At 34.2% G+C, this 23,414-nt stretch overlaps 1 protein-coding gene across 7 annotated transcripts in view; it reads right to left on the bottom strand.

Moving 5' to 3' along the window:
- The window catches only part of LOC100366345 (uncharacterized), a 78,489-nt gene that overhangs the window by 41,605 nt on the left and 13,470 nt on the right, over positions 1-23,414 (bottom strand). For all 7 annotated transcript variants that reach the window (XM_078007256.2, XM_085497883.1, XM_085497884.1 and 4 more), the window contains exons 2-4: positions 16,699-16,769; positions 16,218-16,287; positions 927-1,027 (exon numbers count right to left, since the gene is read on the bottom strand). In XM_078007256.2, the coding sequence (XP_077863382.1) occupies positions 927-1,027; positions 16,218-16,287; positions 16,699-16,769 (242 nt within the window). The remainder of the gene's footprint in view (positions 1-926; positions 1,028-16,217; positions 16,288-16,698; positions 16,770-23,414) is intronic.

The raw sequence follows: 23,414 nt of genomic DNA on the forward strand, positions 1-23,414 counted from the left end.
GTTTGCGAGTCAATAAAAGAGCTATGCATGTGACATAGGGGAAAACTGAAAGAACACTTAAACTACTGTAAAGGCATTATTTTTTCCACAGGTTTTAATTTCACCATTTTCACCATGATAAGTGAAATTTAATACACATGAACTTGTGAAATAACAATAGAACTCATTGTTTCGCTGCAAAGTTCATGAACTTAAAACCCAGTGAAAAGGCTCAAACACCAAAATAGTGAAATTAAATGCCAGTGAAAATATATGGTTTGATCGGATTTATATTGCAGTACTGTACAAGCATTCATTTTCCCCATTATTTGATTTCAATAAATATGAACACAATCACATGTTCACTGGGGTATTACATTCACAGATTTGTCAGCTGTGTGCCGGCCCTCTAGCACGACTGATTTTGCCATGAGCCAAAATGAAATTCCCCAAATCAAGTTGGGTCAGATTATTGACTACTTCTGAAAGAGGTGTTGAAAATAAAAAAGGCTCTATGTGGCTGTACGGTACTACTGATGACACACAAAAAATATAGTGGCCGCTGATTTTTTTTTTTTTTTAAACATTAATTTCATTTTTCACAACTTCACGTCATAAATTAGATCATTAGGATTGATTCATTTTAAAGGAAAAAATAAACATGAATACATAGTAAACCTATTCTTAACCCTTTCACCACCAAATTTTCCTGCTCAAATTTGTCTGCACTTTTTCTTGTATTCTCCAATATTTCTGGAAAAGAACCCTAACTTTGGAGCCAACAGACAAAATTTGAGTCAATTTTCAGTTTTTACTCAAAAAATTTGGTTATTTTTGTGCCAATCTTCTGCAGGAAAGTGTAATGAAAAGTGGAAACTTGTGGTGAAAGGTTAATTAATTAAGACATTGGAGCAAAGGAATAACAAACAATTTGATTCTCAACTTACCTGCCTCTGTTAGTAATATCTTGGAGATCACATGTGTCAAATAACTGTGATCCTGATAATCCTAGATCCTCACAAACATGTAAGAAAAGATTTAGATTATCCTGAAATTAATCCAAAGACAACTGAGTTATAGATACATGATGCTATTTGCAAGCCAATAAGGGGTCAACCATTTAAAATCATGGGGGTGGAAGAGTATGACCAGCGCAAATTGTAATTTTCCTTGAATATACCAACAGTTTTTCTCTGTGACATATTGTATACAATTTTTTTTTCTCGGTGCCAAGCATGCAAATTTTTATCGAATCTTCCAGCCGCCCCCCCCCCCACAATTTCAAATGGTCAATCCCTAAGGGTGTTATCAAAGATATGGAATCAGGCCAACACATATGTCTGACAGTTGATATAAGATTTATTTATCATTGTTGAACTGATGATATCTAAAATTTATGGATTGATATAAATCCCAGAACTTTGACTACATAGGTCACCAATGACTTCTATTTGGGGTACAGTGTCATCAGTGTTTTATGTTCTTGGCTGGGCAATAAATTTTTTTACACGGCCTCTCTGGATGCAATTTTCAGCATGGCGGTTTTTGCTGTGCTTGGCCATGCATACATGCATGAACTTATGAGAAAACAATGTTAAATACTTCTAGTGAAACAAAACAAACATATAATGACAGTATTATGCTAAAAGTATCAAATTGTCCCCCATATTTTGGCATATTGCTGGTGGAGAACACTGTTAAATCTGACGACAATGGCACACAAAGATAGATTGAGAACAGTAAAGAGGTCAAAGTACTGCCTGCTTTATATCAACTGAACAGGAATGCAGACCAAATGATTATCATCAATTTAAGGACTTTCAGATTTATTATTCCCAGGTGAAAGGCTTACTGAATTAAAATGCCTACATCAGGTAGAGTGACTTCATCAACAACCGGCCATGAATGAAGATAAATTGCTAATATAATATTGTAAATGTAATATTGAAAGTACATTCACTTAATACATAAGTAAGATATGTGTTTGGTGACTTGAAATCCCACTAACATTTTTGGTATGTATGCTGTTAACTTGCTGTACAATAAACTCCCAGCATGCAATGCTGTAAACTCCCAGCATGCATTGGGGTAAACATCTGGTTGACCTTTTATGTAGTGAGCTTTGTGTCACATGCTCCGTGTGTTTTCTGGAGCTGTGCAGTCTGTATTTCTGTGAACGGGATTCAAATAAAGATGAAACCGTTTACCGATATTGTTGAGTTCGTACTTTATTAATCTGAATTAGAAATGGTCTTTGAGAGATATTTTTTCCGTTTAAAATTCAATACAAATATTTTCACATTTTGTTAAATTTTCACTAAATTTCATCAACATTTATGACCATACAGACAGCTTTAGATATTGCTTTCAATTTTTGATTAAAATATTTGTTATTTCTTAACAACTTTTTATGTGAGGCAGAGCAGACTGTACAAAGTAATTTAGTAGATGGTGCCAAAAGTTGACAATGGCGTCAAAGGATTATCAATCAATTATACATGGTACAAACGCCCCTGTATTACAAGCCAGAGTATTTACACTGGATTAGCTAGCTACAGTGACCAAATACAGCTTGTGGCTATAAAATTGTGAATAATTAAAAAACTTGACAGAATTCGTTAACTTTTCGTCACTAGCAATGTTGTGAGCATTTATGAGGACAAAACTTTACGAACGTCACTATGGCTTCCCATCGTAGTGACTCCAGCAACATCCTTATTATACTCTCGAAATGTATGACAATTCATCTCTTGTGAAATTAAATCAGTTTGTGGTAGCCGATATTTTTATGAGACTTGTATACATGCCTAGATGCAGCGAAACATTCTATGCAAGGTACAAGATGGTTTAAGTTTAAGACACCAAGGCCCTCAGGTATTTCCCATGGAATGCCTTCTGTCAACAAGACAACTATTGCAGTATAGAAGCAAGATAGGACTTGTACATGTATTCTCTAGATCAGATCAGATACGCCAATCAAGCAAACTCACAGAGATAAGCTTAATTTGCCAAGATCACTGTTAACTACTCGCGCTCAAATGTTAGTCCAGACAAATGACACATAAATAAAAAAAAAAATTAAGTTCACAAAGTCAGAAATTCCAAAATCCATTAAACGTTGAATTTCATGCATTCCAAATAAAGGTAAATTTTTTCTTAACAGCCACGATCAGGTTACAGAGTGTCCGAATTAGGCTATTATTTAAAAAAGAATTATGATTCATAGCAACACTTAGTCCTAATTTCACCGATAATCTCAAAAGAAGGACTTACTGTATTTGCTTCGATTTCATCAGAATAAAAACGCACATACATATAAACCAAAATTGCAATAATTGTATGCTAGATCATGAAAATACAACTTATTTTGACCACATATGCAGCTCAGTCACTTAATTGTATGCGCTACTAAACGAGCTAATTTGGTACCGATCTTTCCCGATTCAGTCAAAACGCAGTCCCTTTATCACACAGAGGGACTGTGGTCAGAACAATTGATGGGCTATGAGAGAAATATGTATGTCAACCAGACCTACCAAACACAGTTATCATTTATTACTTGTACAGCGATCGCCAATCGGAAAATAATTGATTCTTCAGTAATAAATTCCACAAACTTTTAATAGGGTTCAGAGGTCAATGAGCTGACGCAGCTTGAAACTCAATTTCCAAATACAAAGCTACACAGCAGGGCTAGGGTGGGGTCCATTGACACCTATTTGATGATTCAATTTTTAAAAATACAAATTTAATGAGAAGTCACACCCAGAAGGAGTGGAGTGGTGGGGTTCTCATCTACTAGTAATGAAAATAAGAACAAAATAAAATGCCTTTGGTTTTATGCTGCACTCAGCCAGGTAAACAAGAAGGTCACCTGACCTATTATAACCAATGACAAGCCACAACAATCATTCAAATTACAATCAATCCAGATATAATGGCAAAGCTATGTTCAGGTACAATGGTGTTGGAGGGAGAGGAAGGCGAAGGGGGCTGAACTGAAATCAAGACACGGCTTCTCTGAGATTTACAAACACAAACAAACACAATGGATTAATGTTCTATGAAAACAGGAAACACTTTCTGATCATACAAACTATAGTTAAAGGTCAAACCTTGTTACTTTTATTCATTTTCTATTTAACACGATTACAACTAAACAGTGTTTGCTGTGAAACCAACAAGTCATCCACTACATCCTGAATTTGATGATTATCAGCTCAAGATCAAGTTGATCTTATCAGGGGACAATATATCGCACGTATCATTTCAAGGTTCACCCCAATCAAAGGCGATAAAATTCTGTATCTTGATATATTTTAATAATTATAGGTCTATAGAAAATACAATCTTCAGTACATGTACATACGCAATAGATGATCTGCGTTGGGACTCAAACACCGTGGCATACAGACTGATAGGAAAAAGATATACAACATAGGATAACAAAAATGATAGAGGATAAAAATAAACCCACAGATGAGTCAACTCGGTAGTAATCTGATAAAACACTAGCGTAATACCCCCTCAGAATGACAACAGACACCAGGTTAGGCGTCAACGAATAGCTCCATACTGCAGGAGATCTTGACATTAGAAATACTACATACCACCTGTTGTAACTTTCTTATATAGACATTGACATTGACTGACCTTAGTACCTTGCCAGGCGAGATATCAAACTACGCTTGTACACACAAAGAGAAAAAAAAACCAGTCCTTCACAGTATTGTACTGTACTGTACATCCACTGTTTTCAATAAATGTACCAAGCACTTGCGTAAATAGTCAGAACGCCACACCTACTTTCTAAGTAGAGAAACCACACCAATTGGGTCAGCAGTTATTGAAAACATACAGCGGGTGCGGACGAGTCACTCAGTGCCCGAGGTAAACACAGGAAGCCAATGTATCACCAAACTAATGTTGTGTAATTCCACATCAAGCTACCGCAGTATGAAGTACGTGACTCTGGCGTCAAACATACCTAACAAACTCGCACCCAAAATCAATACTGTAGAACATAATACCGAGCGTAGCTGAGAATACACAGGAATACAATCCGTCCAGTTTATGCGTGATACAGTAAAATAGTCACTATTCGCACGTACACACACATGGCAAGTTGGAATTCAGGTGTGTCACTCAGGTAATAGCTCAGCTATTTAGGACAGAGACAAAGGTCAGTTCGGGTCAAGGAATACAAACAAAAAAGTGGTATTCACACGACTGTAAATTCACAAGAGGTATGGTAGTTATCAACAGTAGGCATAGTCATGTGTAAGTACACTGCTAGCTGGATTGTCTGACCCACTGTAAACACGGACAGTGATTTTATCGCGAGATGTCAATACAATAAGTCTGCTCTCCAACCAAATACGGTATGGTTATATACTTCACTGATCGCATGTGTACACAGGGTCTTGTTTAATAACGGGGATGTGAATTGAAACATTTAATTAAAAAAGAAATGAGAGAAATTAAAATTTATTATTCTGCAGATGTGATAAACTGAATTGATGTCCTTGTTTTATTGAAAATAAATTGATGAACACCTGACTCTAGAATGTCTTTGTAATATATCAGTTTGTCAACTGTGAAATAGATACAATTCAATTTGAGACTGTGCAAAGTGATCTACAATGAATTCCATATACCAACAAGCGTAACTTGCGTGTTTGCAATACAATATATACCATCACTCTGTTGAACGTCAATCACGATAGGTCATGAACTTTGAAACATAAACTACAAAGACTGCCACCCTCTGCAACACAAAACATCAATTTTATGAACCGAACCGGAGAAAAACCAAATCGTCACAACACAGCTTGCAATGCTGAGCATACATAATGAAGACTTGTCAGTCATTATAAACACGACTGAAATGCACAGATGAACCAAGAATCATAGCAATCAAAACATGACCCAACGTGGTTGTCTGTCAACGATACACGCACATCATGATATACAAATTATGTCATAGACGGTTGTTAAAATACATGTAGACAAGCAAGATGAAGCTCAGAGGTCATATGCTAGCGGGAGGAAAGCCACAGTTTAAGTAATGTATACATGATGTGTGCTCAGTACAGATAATGGCTTCCTTGATGATGTTCAATCGAATCTACAGATCTATCTCATTTTGTTTATTTATTTATTAATCAATCAGGGATAGACCAATTAAAAATAGAATATAAAAGATGTTGGGGTATTTTTTATTTTTTTATTGATATATATAATATGGCTAGACTGGTTTCAATAAAAGTCTTGATTCATAATTGCCTAAGGTTAATTGACTCAGGGTGACCATTTGTGTTTAAAATGTGATTAATGCGTTTAGCCCATAGATTGCAAGTTGTTACCCAGTAAAATACATTGATATACCTCTAGAAATCTGATTTGAAGTATACTATAGTTGTTTAAACGCATCAAAAACTTTCCATTATAGCACAGTAGTCAAAAACTGATCACATGTTTATAAACGCATTGATAAACAGCTGTGTAATTATTTGATTTCTGAACTCTGATCTCAGCCGGAGCCATGCATACGCACAAAAAGATATTTGTGGTATTTTCTAATTTAACAGGTCAGTAAAAGGACTGTGGTCTCCAGTCATGCAGTTACTCACTGTGCACTGTATCTACCATAAACTCACTGTTTACTCAATTCATGTCTCAATCGTATAAATCCGCCCTCCAGCAATATAATCCGACTCCCTCGTTGTTCCCTTATTTATTTTGTCATTGGCAATTGCGTTTACACCGAATTCTGCCTCCAGGACCCTCAATATTTTGTAAGAAGAATGGTTTCTATTTGTACTAATCATGCACACAATAAATTGTCAATTTCTCATCAGGATTTGATCTCTACACAAGAAACAGATGCAAATCAAGATTAGGGACAGGCCAATTGAATGTGGGGATGGATGGGGATTACTGATTTTGTTTTTATTGCAAAATTTAAGCTAGATTCTGTTGTCTGAATGTCAATTACACCTTCTTTTACATTTATTCTTCTAAGCTCTTACTACGAGTGTAAATAGCTCTCCTTTAACACAGAATGTTTAACAGTATGCTGAGACATGCATTTCAATAGGGTTTTTGGCAACTTCTAAACCAAAATAGAATTCGTTTTATAATTTACGTAATTCAAGAAATCTCTTGGGGATACCCTCCAGTGTGCATTCATGTCACAGTGACTTTAAGTGCAAACGTTGCTGCTCTGTTTATGCCACTGAAAAAATGTTGGTCGCATACTAAGGCTGCTATTAAAAAGAACTAAAAATCAGAAACTTTCAATACAATGATAATTAAAGTAGGAAGACCTTTTCTACTGCACAGTGACCCAAACATATAAATTTTCAGACTAGCTGATTTTATAACCATTTTGGAATGTTGAGGTTTCATTTTATGGCAGCAACACAGAAACCAACTCACTTGCAATACAACATAAAGACAGTTATGAATAAATGCTATCAATCCCTTTCTTTAAAGAGGATCTGTTCGACCAATCAGAGAGTTTTATGCTCATGGCCAAGTTCTAGCTCACTCCTATATCAGGTAGTACACACTGCCGTCTGAAGGGGTTGAAACTAACCCTTTGCAACTTATTGCCAAAGAGTTAAAATTCGTTATTTAGAAAATCTTTAAAAATTATTGTCCCGATTATTATTATTACTAGAACTACAAATGTATGATGAATGATTCGCTGTACTTTATTTTCAGGGTTTAATTATTTTGAACGTATTTTTTTTTGGCGTCAAAGTCTGTATTACACATGATTATTATATTTATAGTTTTATTCTGCAACACCTAAAATTGGACGAGTTTTTTTTTTTTTTTTCAAATTACTTTGAAATTATTATCATTAAATAGAGTACAAAGTACATCACAAATATGTTAAGTATGTATCTGATCTAAGCAATAATTGAACTAGAGATTATACTTAATCTAGTTTGGATAAGAGGCTATCAGATATCCCTAATAATCATGATATCCAAACACCTTATGAAAATACAGAAGGTGCAGAGGTGCACATATGTATAGTCCCCTCATATAATTCAAAGTTCAGCCAAAAATATGGCTATATAATATAATATGTATTTTGGGAAGGCAAGATCTACCAATTATGTGCCTCACACAACCACTATACATGTATGCTACAAGTGATTCACCCATTTTCTGTGATGTGAAGTTTTATAGACAGTGATGTAATGTGATGTAATGAAAGATAAAATAAAAATTTGATGGTATTATTAGTAATCAAAAAGTCTTGTACTTATAAATATACTTTTTCTATTCTCATCACAAAACAGACAAGTTTTTTTCCAAAATAATTGCAAGCCTGGTATTTATCTTAGTGTAACCAAATCCGATCTAGAAATCAGCTGATAAACACAATGTAACAGTCACATGACCCAATAACATAATGTATGCGGAATGCAAACTGCTCTTTTCTTTCAATTTCAGTTCCACAGACAGAGTCTATTCCCCTCAAACAAAGCATGGGTTCAAATATTTTTGTGTAATTTAGGGAGAAATTAAAACAAAAATTTACATACCATTTTTGCTGCATTAGTAGTAGCACATTCACTTACATAAATTATAAGGGTGTATCAAAATAAGTCATATTTTAATAATTAACCTTTTCACCACCAGTTTCCTTTTTTCATCACAAATTCACAAAATAGTCCCGCTTATAGTCTGCACTTTCGTTCAGAGCACACAGACACAAATGGGCAATTTTTTTAGCAAAAACTGGAAATACACTAAAATTTTGTCTGTTGGCTCAAAAACTAGGGTTCATTTCCAGAACTATAAAGAGTTATCAGAAAAAAGTGCAGAAAAATTTAAAAAGAGAAAAATGAACGAGGAAACGGTTAAGCATACAATAAATTCCAATTGGGATTTATGAGTACTTCTGGTACTTCTATTACAGATATGCTGCTAACAGAGCAAATACAAATAAATCTACGGCAAGTTAGTCGTGTTTCTCTACTCCACTAATTTTAGTTTAATTATGATTATACCCAGATGTACCATACAGATTTGAAAACAAAAATTATTAAAAACAAGTATGTTTTGAATAGAACTGTTAAAGTTGGCCATTACTGTATTCTAACCTTTCCATCCACGGTGTTTTTTATACTTATACTGCCAATTGTTGTTTTTAACAAATTTCGAGTAAAAATATGTGTTTTGAATGTGGAGTAAACTATTAACAAGTTTTTTACTGATGTATGTAAACAGAAGACAAAATGTAAAAGAACTTTTTGTTACTTGAACTTATAAAGACACAAAAACATTCTGGTCGTCGAATGTTTGGAACTAGAGACAAAAGATGGAAGGACGGTGAAATAGGAGACTGTAAGCAATAAGATAAAACCACTGAACAACTGAAAATAAAACCCAGAAAGACACAAAATGGGATACACCCAAGCGAAACATCCCAAAGATGCAAGTTTCAAATACCCTGGTATTTGGCGCAAATGTAAACAACTTTTAGCAGTCAGTCAGTGCACTAAACGACTGAAAGACGCGGCTGTTTACAGAAGCACTCAGCAAATGGACTCGGCATCCAAGACACTGGGTTTGGGGATTAGGCATTTCCACATGGTTGGCAAAACTCAATGACCTACATACTATCTTCTCTTGTGCTCTCACGCTCCAGAACAAAGACTGGACTATATTCCATAGAGATAGGGTAGGCACTATTGACAGTATAGTACTTATAAATCACCCTCACTTAACGAATTATTTAACCATCCACGCGCACATTAATCCAACTTTTATTTTCCAAGTAATTACATCAGTTCTGACGACCTTGAATGTTTTGACATCATTTAGTGACTCGCTGATTTAAGGTGTTTATGTGACACGGCCCGCTCCCGCTCCCGCTCCCTCCCCCCTTTCTCTTCTGCAAAAATAATGGTTGACCCCAAGTTCAAACAGTTAAAGTCATTAGCATGACATTGTCAAGTATGCATTGACACCCTTGTAGTGACATAACTTATTAGTGGTTTAGACAAATGTAAACAACAAACTAACTGAGAACAGCTATGACAACTTTTTAGATCACATTCTTGGTCAGTCCCTGACAGTGGGACAATATCGCATATCCAGCAAAGTAAACTGATTCAAGGCTTTTTTTTTTTTTTGTATACTTGCAAAGCAGTCTGTTTTCAGTTTTCCTCTGTTAAAATAATCCATCTGATCCATTTCTCTTTCATGGATCTATTTCAATTTTAAAGTAACTCTAAACTCAAACGAGGAGAGAAAAAAAATTATTTGCTCGGGGGGGGGGGGGGGGGGGGTTACTTGTATCCTGAGGAGGGCTTGGAGCATTGTGCTTTTTTTTTCTCCCCTGTTATGATTTTTTCCCTCCTGTTGTTAACCGACTACAAAATTTTAATGCAGTAAGATTTTTTTTTATGGAAATACCTAAAATCATTCTAGACCACCCCAAGAATTCAAATGGCTCATCCCTTAAAAGGAGAATCAGAGGAGGTTAGGACGGGAATATAAAAATAATATTATATTGTTACCGCAGTCTATTACAAATAAATTTACAATTTAACGAGTGCCAGTCACTGTGCAGTATTCAAATTTCATGTGAAAAGACAATGTGCGTTATGTTGCATTACACAAGACACACATCAAATATTCGCTTTAAGTAAAAATCTATGTAAATTATAACGATGATAATGATAAATTAGATGAGACCCAGGTTGGTAGAAATCGTCTTCAGATAACATTTTGAAAAATATTTATTTTTTCAATATCTCTAACAGGATTTGTTCTGGCGAGGTAGACCTAATTTGTCCATATTAGACTACTTGCGTATATATATATATAAATCTATGGCAATATTGAATTAATTTTTGAATAACATTTCCTAATAATGTAGGTGAGATACTTTACTTTAAGTGAAACAAAACAAAAGACTTTTATGACAGTATCAATCAGCATTATGTACAATAACATTATTATACCAGGCACCAATGCAGAGTAACAGAAAAGAACACCTAAAACCAACATTACATGCATAAATAATGAAAAACTACTTATACTGTGGGAGTGTCACAAAACCAACACATTACTGAGCCATAAGAGTTTTATGTAAGTTTTATTTATGTCGTCTCTAAATTTACAGAGGAATGGAATGTACTTCAAGTACTTCATGTTTATAGTGGGAAAATTTTTTTGTTTCTACCCTAACAGTTATGCATAGATATCAATTACAAGACATCTGGGCATCTGTTTTTTCGTTTAAAATGCAAAACAAAACTGCTAATCTGTAAGAATCATCAGATAAGGAATAAATCTACATTGGAATAAACAAAAATTCTCGCTCCGAATTTAAGTTTAAATTTTTTTTTTCCTAAATGTAATTAATTGTTGCTTCATAGCAGAGTGTCATAGTGATCACCATTACTAGGATCTGTAATTCAATGTTGAAGACGTCAAATAATGTCAAAGTCCAGCCTAAAGAATAGTGATCACACCATAACATTGTACATTCAACTTAAGTCAGATCATTGCCATACCCCAAGGACCTATGATTTAAGTGTTCGTTCACACCACTCTTCCCCCAAGTACTGCCACTGAGAACATAATAATTATAAATCACATCAACCTATACTTATACATTAATCAACAAAACGAAAAATAATACTTCAAGAGTTGACCTGAAATGCTATCAATTTTATATAACTATAAATGAGGCAGGAAGTGTTGCTATTTTTATAATTTTGAGAGCGTGGGCGAGGAAAAATATTGTCACAAAAACTCTGGATCTTATCTACACGTGTATAAGGTGATGTGCTTTCAAGGCTATGTCCTGAATGCACAGCGATACAAAGATATGACACAATGAGAGTTACTAAACAATAGATGAGACTAAAATGTGAGGGTCCCATTAAAAACTGTTTGAAAGCACACAGAAGTACGTCCTTAGCACATCTTTCACACTGTTTTCAAATAACTGCTTCCAGAAAAGGCAAGAACAATAAACATAATCAGATTTAAAAAAAAAAGTGTTAATTAATACTTTGTCTATTGCACCACTAGATTATCTCCCCAGTCCTCCAAACAAAACCACAAATTTGTCACCTCAAATAAAAAAAAGAAAAGAAAAGAAACGGCTTAGTAGGGTCTGACCCAGTTCTGATTTCATCATTGAAGTTTAAAATGATTCCACCAAAACCACAACAAACTGGTTATTCACGTCTCATCTGCTATGCCATGACATCTAACACTGACAAAAGACGGAATTTCCCTTGAACTCCATAGTAGTCGTGTTGAGAAGATAGCATCAGTATGAACTCTCAGTTCATGTACTGTTTAACAGTGCCAGTCCTACAATGTTGTGAGTGAAGAGGCAACATATGTCAACCAAACGCTGATTTCACAGAAACATGCTCAATCATACTGGACCTTTTGACTGACCACACGATATACGTCAAACAGTGGGGTAGAGGTGCACCTGATCCCTGCTACCCAATACTAGCTGGGGTGCCCTAAATTTCACCCTCCAGCAACAATTCAATGTTATGCAAATCAGCAACCCCCCCTCAAAGGACCCTGCATGAACTACTATTACAACACTTGTCAAAGACACCCATCCAAACATTACACTTTTGTTTACTCAATTTTCACCCAAAATATCTTCCATCAGACTCCAGTGTGAGGTCAGTGCAGTTGTACAAGACAACTGAGAGACATTTTTGGGGAGTGAAATGCTAGTCTCTTACCTCAAAACTGTAGATACGCCTAGACCAAGAGGGATACGATAGGGAAGTCCTATGGCTGCAGTGATGCACCAACTGTTCATTTGCATATCTATCCACAGCTTATACCTCATAACAAATGGGGCCATACCATTTGAATTGCAAGGGGATTCCGACTATTACATTTGGGAGGGACTTTGAACAGATAAGCTGTAATAGCAGATTCACATGTATCTCAATTGTGACTCGTGTAAACTCCAAATAATGTTTACCAATCATGACAAGGAACAATTGAATCAGTATCGGCCGTACTTGCCCCTCTTAATGGGATCACCCTCTTTAATTCAAGAGGGGTGACATTCCATGAATTCCAACTTTCATAGCCCTATCAACATATGATTACAGCATTGACACGTTGTTGTTTACCATATACAATCCAGCCAGCAGCCATTGCTACCTGACAGTTGTACTGAAAATTACCTCATTACCCCAAGTAATTTCCTAGTACATCAATTTAATTAGAATGGAATAGATTCGTAACATTTATCACAAGGCGGTAGCTTTATGGATTATTATAGCGTTTATTTTATAAACATCAGCTGATTGCTTATCACATACTTCTGATACAGTTCAATTTGAAACTTTGCTTGTAGGGGTTCACCACAAGAACTCTGGTGGGTTAGATTAGGGGAGGAGGGGGGGGGGGTTGTCTGAAATCCTGAACAAATTAAAAACAAATGAAACAAATTATTTTTACATTGTTTTTTAAACTGTATTTTTTTTATTCACAAATACCCCAAAAAAAGAAAATTTTATTTTCACTAAAAGTTTTTTTAATTAATTAATTAATTCATTGTTAATTTTCTAAAACAGTGGTTCAGTTAATGAAGGCCAGATCCACATACAATGATAACAACTTAGGATGCAGACCCATAAGAGCTAGCTACAAGACTGGCGTAATAGAGAACATTTGTATCTTGTCTAGACAGTAACCAAAATACATTAGAAAAGGAAACGAAGTGCTTAATTTATTAAAAGCTTTTTATTGATAGGATTTGAAGATGGTCGATACACGTACACGTACCAATATAATAGTGCTACTTTATGTTCACGAATTTTAGGGGAAAACATGAGATTTTGTAGAAGTTAACTTTTCTCATTTGGGAGTAAAAATAAAATAAAGTAATCTCATTCTCACTTATTTCCTGTGAGATCCTGTGTTATGCGTGAAATAAACGTAAAAATAGGACAATCATGGGTCAAATTATCATAGTGAGGTCTAAATTTTGCGGAAATATTTTACGGATATTTTCATGCTTAATGATGAGCTATACATAATGGACTATGATCAGTTTTGATGAAGTAAGGGCATCTTAACGCAATATACCCATAACAACTTGAAAGATCAGCATTTCGACATTGATCTACAAAAAAACAAATTCAAAATCAAATTGTTTGATTTTTGCGACAATGAACGAAAAATCGCCTATTGTAAAAAATAAATTTACAGTTTTTGAAGATTTACTTTTTATGGATGCATGACATCTTTCTACTGGAGTTGTCAATTTCGTTGATCCCTTTTAAAATTTTACATCTGAATTAAATATTACATCTGAGTTGGCTTTCTCGTATTTATACCAGGCCCAAATGTAAAGGCGTATATTTTTATCGGCTAGGTCCGCAATTCATACTATGATTAAAAGGGCGGTGTATGGTCGTAAATTTTGTGTGAACAATGTACTTTACCACTTGTTGTATATGACCTATATCGAACAGGACGCAATGCGACAACCACTACTCGTTAATACAAAAATGCAAAAATGCCAATGTTACTGAAATGCTGACAAGAATGGTACCTGTATTTCTATTGCCGTAGATAATGCATTGTTTGCGTGCACAAAAATGACCGTATGCTGCATGACTGAAACTTTAAATAATTTTGAAACAACCGTTCAATTAGAATATTTACTTTAATGGCTGTTTTCAAAAAGTATATATTTTTTGTCTGGTGGTCCAATATATTCTCAAGGAAAGTTGTAAAGCCCATCTTTATAAACATTAAATTTTGCAACAAAAAAATATTAAATTCAAATTTGTTGAATTATATACACAATGTGTCTAATGAAAAAAACATTATCAAGACAAAAAAAAAAAACGCTTCAGCTGTAATTTTTTTTGGAAAGATTTATTAATTTAAATCTCAAATTTATACATTAGCAGACAAACCTGAAGTGTTTGTTTCTATGGAAACTGACAAGAAGAAACATATTTCAGGAAATTCTCCTGTTGCTAAGAATTAACTGTTAGAAGTTACTAGCAGTATACAAGCATAACATTGGTAATAAACCAGAGCAAAAAGAAGCAAAAAAAAAACATCTTACCGAAATAAAAAAACAATTGAAGAATAATTAACAAAAATAATAACTAATAAAACACCAACTAAGAAAAATAAAAATAGGAAACTAAATTTGAAATAATGGAGATGTGAAACAAACAAAAATTATTTTTTCAGTACGTGCCTAATGTCAGTCACGTAGTTGTCAATCAATAGTTTCAGGGTTCTATGGTATACTTGTTACCAGACAGTTGTATATTTTGCCAGCACAGTCAAAATAAAGCAGATTGGAATAAGGGATATCAAGCAGCATGGAAGCATATCATGCTCCAATGCATAGGTGATTATATCTTTAAAATAAACACGACTGGATTTAAGATTTAGGGATGAGTGAATTGGGTTGGGGGGGGGGTCTCAGAAACCACAATTCACCTCAGTTCTGCTTTTAGCCTTTTCAGCACCAGACTTTCTCGCACAAATTATTTTGCCATTTTTTCTTATATGTTTCAATATTTCTGGAAATGAACTCGAATTTTGGAGCCAACATAAAAAATTTGTGTAAATTTTTTAGTTTTTATTCAAATAATTTGGCTATTTTTGTCCCAATCTTGTATCTTCTGCAGACTATAAATGGGACTATTTTGTGATGAAAAGAGGGAACTGGTGGTGAAAAGGTTTAGGTTTCTATGACTACAGGCTCATTCTACTCATAGTCTAAAGTACAAGCCATGTACTTATATAATCCAACTGAAAATTAATCTCTTTCTTAAATAAAAAAAGCTCTTATTTGAAGCTGTTGTTCACATAAATATCATAGTCATCTGTCTTTTTATTAGTAATGCTCGAAACGCCATAATTTTCCAGCCTACATTTTGGCATTAACATTTTACATATTTTCTTGCATTTGTTCAATAATTCCTTTGCAATTTTGAACCAAGACGTCTTACTAGTAATTTTCCGTCTGCTAAGGATCTTGATCAAAACAAATGACAAAAGGCAACAAAAATCGATTTTGGTATTCAAAATTTTAAGGGTATTGTATCTATGTTGAAGATTAAACAAATATTTTTTGACTAGACAATGTAAAGTTTCAAAGAAGGAAGGAAGGTCACCCAGGGAAGTGAGGAAGGTGTGAAAATTGTACAATATATGTGAAAACTAAAAATACATACCAGCCCAGCATAGGGAGTAGGTAATCTGTTAATTTTCTTAATTGAACCAGGTTTAATTGCAGTTACTAATCTGTAAAAAATAGAAACAAACTAATAAATTCATTAGACACATGCACTGTCAATACAACCAAATGCGAATTGGAGATACAAAATCTATAGTTCATACTCCAGTTTAACAATTAACGCATACTTTGGTAGGAATGCTGGAATTACAAATCAATACCATATTTGCTCTATCAGGTGTGGATGCAATTATGTAAATAACCGTGGTGCATCTATGGTCACAATAAGTCATATTTTAATATTCCAGTATTTAAATTAAATGTATTCTTTGGTTTATGTAATCTTCTATTGGAGATGCATTTTTTTTGTGGAACAAACACAGTATGACACTTAAAAGATTCACTCAATTACAAAATGCAAATTTGTGACGAACTTGGTTAGATTTTGATAATTTGCCTCTCATTAAAAACATACTTACTCGCACAGCAAGACACCATTTTCTAATGAAGCTCTGAAATCGTCATTAGCAAACTTTTTATCTGTCACACTCTGAAATAAAAACAAAACGAACAATGTTATTGTAATCACAAATCAAATTTATAAGGGTATCAAATCATATTGGTTTCAACAATTGTGTTTTATTTCCTATATATGAAGTGAGTACAATGTCAGCTCATTATCGGTGTAAATCTGATACAAACGATATATCTATGTATAAAACAGCTTGACCCATGGCAAGTTTATATTTCGATTGTTGTTACTTTGTACTTGAAAATGTATTTACTACGCTGTCATCATTTTGCAATAGCAATCAAAACATTATTTAAAACCACTGTGTAAGGTGTGAACAGCGCCCTCTACAACCACACTTAATAAACTGATTCCATAGTTGATGTAGAGCAGTGAAATAAGAAATCCTGATTTTTCTAGCAGTATTTATTGGTAAGATTTATTAAACTACAATATTGAAATAAGGTTTAATGCTGGTACAGTTATTTACATAAATTTTGCAAAAACATTTTTTAGGGCTCTCAAACCTGTATCAGTCAGTGCCGGTCGCACTCCACCCCCCACCCCCCACAAGTAAGTGGACTGTTTAGACTTATAATATTTAATCTGTAACCATAATGACATGTATTCAATGTGGGTCCCATCCTACATATAGCAACAAATACACATGTGGGTCAAGAAATTGTTTATTGACACAAAATTTGAACACATTAGTAGTGTTCGCGCTACACGAAGTGCGGGCTAAGATTTAATCTACTGTCACATGTTTGCATATAGGATAAACCAAATGTGATCACAGGGGGGGGGGGGCTATAAGGAACACCCAAACTTGTGAAGATGATACAAAAATCTTCAATCATTTTAACTACCGGTATGATTACTAGTACAGTGACTAGGACGGTATGCATGATCGTTCTACCAAAGGAAATTCAGAAAGTACAGATTGTAGAATAACAGGAAGTAGCACAGAGTCTTGTCGTCAGTTCATTTTTTCTCAAGAACAATCTTTGTGTTCGTGTTGATAGTTGTGTCAGAAATAGCAAAATGAATAGTTATAAATACATTAGTGATTCTTTCAAATAAACATTGATTACAATGGCATTTTAAGCGCTTAGCCCAGGCTAAGTGTTCACACACACTTTGTTAGCCCTTGCACAGGATCTGGACTGGGTCTTAAAAAAAGGGCCAGATTTAATCTGTACTTATCATTTCTAAGCCTGTGCTAAGCGTTCATACACGTTTTCTTAGCATAGGCTAAGGTGTTCGACCTCCTAGCCCATGCTAAGAAACGCTGTGTGAACGCTACTATTCAAACGCCCACAGTCATGCCAACAAACTATTTAATGCAGAATTAATAAAATTATTCAAATGGCGAATTAAAATATTCATCTTTTTATTAGTTAGTAGCATATCCTAGTAGAAATACCAAACCTACCAACATTTGTTATTAAAGCCTTTGCAATAACTGCTTCTAGCAAGAATGGAAAAGCAAAACCGCTAAAAAAAATTGCTACTTCAAGTGATAGTGACGTATATAACGCGTGTAAACAAAAGACACAATAAACTACACTGATTGGCAAACAAATAAAATTAAATGATGTTTGAAAATTAACAAATAAAAATATTGTATCATCATTAATTGTATTGAGGGACAAAGAACATTGTCCTGTCAATTAACTGGTAACTTCACGCAGTTCTGTAACCCGTTTTCAAAAACATGATTTATCAAATTTGTTCAAATTCTTCTAGTTCATGTCTTACCGGTACTATTAATAATAAGTTGGCATGGACTTTGTCTTGCAATTAGTCCATCAACAAATATAATTGATATTTTCTTGGATTAAAACATAATGTGTGCACTGAATGGTTGAATCCTGAGAGATGTTTTTGCTCAAATAAACTAATTTTTGTTGAATTTATATATTAGCAAAACATAGATAATAGATTATTAAAAGGGCGATGATTGTCACACACCGCATATTCAAATTTCACGTAAACAAACACATGTAATTTACATGTGTTGTGTATGTCGTTATGAGACCCATATAGGTTAGAACAGGTCGTGGTGTATTGACCCCCCCCCCCCCCCCCCATAAGTAGCATTCCTAATAGTGGCATCAATGTTTTGATGGAAAGAATGCATATGAAAGCCTGTCCTCGTAAAAGTGACTGACTACCTGTAATAAAATCAGAGCGAACCCCAATTTTTTTTTTTTTTATCCACCTATCTTTAATACACATAATAAAATAATAAACACTGTAATGAGTGCGGAGGAATGCGAAAACAAAGCTAAGTACATTAGAAATTTACATCATACCAATAATAAAGACAATCAAATCCCACCAATAAACTTTAAATATCAAGTCTGGAATGCTTTTGTTACGTTAATGATTTAGTATTCACAGGAAAAGGAAACTGGAAAGATTCAACAACTCTCAGGGGACAATTCATAGGAATTGAAAAAGCCTTTTTACTTGATTTTCATCATGTGTTGAGAGTAAATAAGTTTATTTTGTTTCTATTCATTAGGATGAGAAATTCGATAAACAGAAGCCAACAGCGATATAACTCAGCAGGCTTTTAGCCCACCACCTGTCTGCCTACCATTTTTGTAGACAGGCACTCCACCATTATAGACAGAGAGTTGAGAGACAAATTTTCATTTGACAGGCAAAATCTTTAAAAACCTGTCCAATTTTCATTGAAAATTTCATTTTCTTTGTATAAATAACCATCAATAATCAACAAAATATTGACTATAATTCTATCGCTACAGACTAGTAACTTCGATAAAGTTTTTAGACAGACTGTTTCAATTTTCTGGCTATAACCCTGTAATTCGGTAATAAAAAGTTCTGGCATGCCGGGGTCAAGAGGTCAATACCTTATAATAGTTTGTAGATTTATGTCGCAGATAAATAATAAACAAACTATTTTATTCCATAGTAGTTGTGTCCATCCCCAGAGGACACACCCTCCCTCCCCCATCTCAGAAAACAAAAGCTCCATAAATCTGTTTTGTTAATTAGACAACCACATGTCCTTTCACCTTTTGGTCTGGCTTAATTTACACCTTTTTTTATCCAATGTGTTTCTAATATTTAAATATGGACACAAAAATATTTTTGAGTTGTTTTTTTGTTTTATTTTGTGGGTAAATGTATTGTTGATCAGATCAATATTTTATTTTCCAAAACACTGATTTCCTTACTTGGCAACACTCATTGCTACGAGCATCATGGTATGGTTTAAATATTTGTACAAACTTTATTTATGTTTTTTTTCCAGTTGACAATAATGTAATTTATTGTTTACAAAGGTAGGATTGAGAATATAGAACACAGTCAGCAACGTTGCATCTCAGAGAAAACTACACCATGCATAGAATAATACACAGGCATTATCGTATTTGCTGTATTTTAAATATTGAAATCACAATTATTTATGCATTACTAAATGGAAAACATTTATGTCCATGGGCCAGAGGGCATTTCAGTATAGAGGGGTAACCCTATGGAATAACTTACCATCCAATATCAGAAATTCAGCTTCATTAGGCATTTTTAAGAAAACCTACAAAATATATCTATCAAATTTGCTGTAAATGACTCAAGCCTATAGAGTGTATATTTTGTATTTTGTTCCTACAGAGAGGGCCCAAGAAAATTACTTTATTGTATATTGGCCCTCTCTCTTTAAATAAAGTGTTAAATTAAATAAATAAACTTTAATATAATAAAAACATATGAACCAAAATTTGCATTTGTTTTATATTGAACCATTAAAACATAGGAAACACAGGAACATAGGAAAATTCTATGTACTTTATGTAAGCACATGCGTTACTAATAGAACAAATATGGTAAATAATGTATTGGCAGCATCTCTGAAATAATTCTTGAAGCTATACTGGGGTCTTGTGACTAAAATATAATTTTGTAAATTGCTGGAAATAATGTATTAACACTATAACTGTGGCTTGTCTAGATGTTGGTGATCGTTTTGGTTTAACTCCCAGTATATTTCTTGTTTGAATTCCATTTGGTAACATTTTTTTTTTTCAATAGTGTTCATGCAGGCACACATGGAGTTCATTTCACCTACACATGTTCTGAATTTATACAAAGTAGAATGCTACTCAGGGTTTTTGGCATGTGGGAATAATTTTCGAGCATATATGTGCAGCAGTGACAATATTTTGTGTCCAAATCTATCTACAGTTATTAGTTGTAGTATTAGTCAACAGGAGTAAACTTTTCATTGTCAATGTCGAGAAAAATGGTAGAATACGGTAGAAAACGCGTAAAATGACATTTTAAGCAGCGTTCTCCAAAGACCAAAATGAATACACATTTCCTCGTAAAATTAACCCACTACAAATATTTCTAGACTTCTGGTAGACTTCCATAAATACCATGTAAGATACTACATTGTATATATCTTTTTTTTCACCATATGTCAATGAACAATATTTTGGGATATATCAAATGGTAAAATGTCCTAAAACAGACAAAACTTGCTATTTTCACTGTATTTTGTTGATCGATTTTTGAATAGAGTACGGTGACCTCAAATTATTATTTCATTTTTCTTCATCCTTGTAATATAAGGTTATTACAATGATACCTCAAAGTATGCACAAAGACAGTACAGCGAGAGTATTGGCCGGCGCGCAGCAGAGGTCTATAAGACGGTGTACTGTCTGAAGGCATATTTTGAGGTATCATCATAATAACCATATTACTACTCGGTATACATCTTTTCCTTCCAAGGATACATCATGGAAATGCTGAAATCCAAAATGTTCAGAACAAAATCAGAGAACTTCTTTGTGTGGAGACCGGTCAAACCCTGGTGGCAACCATGTTTGTTTTTATTATTAGAGGACGCTTACGTGTATAATTATTCCATATTTGGAATTTACATTTCCTAATATTGTATGATGAAAATACCCCTGTAAAATGCAGCAAAATAACGACACACAAACTTATGGCGTTAAGATGACAGATATATAATAACATGATATATCACATACATATATATATATTACATAAATTAAGTAAAGGTAAAGAAAACTTAAACTTAACTTAACTACTTAAAAGTAGTCCGAAAACAAAGCAGACATCAAATTTCACATTTTGCGGTGACCGCAATTAGTGGAGCGGTAACATAATGCCCTAAAGGTATCACTGACAAATACAACAACCATTGATTGGTTTGTCAAGAAGAACACAAATAATGTCATCGCAAGAGTTCAGAAATCACACAAATAACCTGGAGGTATAGCTCGACCATGCATGACTGGTTGGAATGCCACCTTTAGACAAAGGTTGAACTATTACACTATTAAATTTCGGCCCAATGAATTCGCTAAGGCATTAGTGACACAGAGGACATCACAGGTCAACGACTGACAGCATTATATAACCAAGGTCTTTAGTAAATGTTCATACTTAGAATTTATCATGCGCCTCTGTGAGATTGGTCACACCTATAGGTCAACATATGGGTCATGAAACGTACCTAAACTGCATGGGTCTGTCACGATCGGAGTAACATTTCAGCTCAAGCTTGGCAATTGTTACAGTTACACTGATTCCAGCAGATGCACACAGATCTCAACATCCACCCCTCTGTATTAATTGGATCTAATATGCATATGAAATTTATGCAAACAAATCAGGCTTCTCAGACTCTGCATAAGTGAATGTGGCCATCCATTAAAACATATCAAAGTGTTAACACATAATAACTTAATCTAACTTAAAAAATCACCACTGTTTTCACGTCTGTTCAAATTTTCTGCAAAGGAAACAAATAAATGTCCTTTACACATTTTGAGTATATGTTTATGCACCACATACCAAGCAATGACTGTGACAAAATTGACTTAGAAGCATTCAATTTTGAAGGCCATTATATACCTGCCTTCAGACTAATTTCTTTTGTGAAAGACAACACTAAGGCACACCAGTTTGCTGATCACTATATAACAATCGACAGGATGTCTGCAACTTCAGTATGTTTTCCGTACGTCTGTTTTGAATGAAAAAATTCAAAAAAGCAAATTTTCAAGAGAAACACATATCCATTTCACTAGTTTCAGAAAAACAAAACATTTTCACACAATGTACAGATACCTACATGTAATTACTGTATGTCTCCAGAGAGCTCACTCTCATTCAGTGCGCCCTCTAACAGGACAGATTTTGTAGAGATCCTGAGTTAAAATGAAATTACCCCAAAATTAATTTGAGTCAGCTTGTTGACTGCTGGAAAAGTCGGTCTTCAAGAAGAAGAAAAACATTGTATACTGTATAAAGACAAACAAAAATGTGGCTCTGAATTTTCTTCCTATTACACTTATTTTGTTTATTATTATTATTATTTAGATGACTTTATCATGCGCATATTCTCCTAAAATGAGCTCTATGCGCATTACATAATGTAAAAGAGTATCAATAAAAAATCACAAGAACTATAGAAAAGAAAAACAAATTGAAATTGACTACAGTGATATGTTTTTAGTGCTCTCTTGAATGAGGAATGCGAGACTGAATGGCGGATTGAGAAGGGTATGCAATTCCAAATGTTTGGACCTGAATATTGTGATGCACTTTCATCAAATGATTTAGTAGTGCGTGCTTTTGTTAATATACGATCGTCTGATGACGAACACAAAT

Source organism: Saccoglossus kowalevskii, chromosome 4 (genome assembly GCF_978046115.1).
Source record: "Saccoglossus kowalevskii chromosome 4, keSacKowa6.1, whole genome shotgun sequence".
NCBI lineage: Eukaryota > Metazoa > Hemichordata > Enteropneusta > Harrimaniidae > Saccoglossus > Saccoglossus kowalevskii.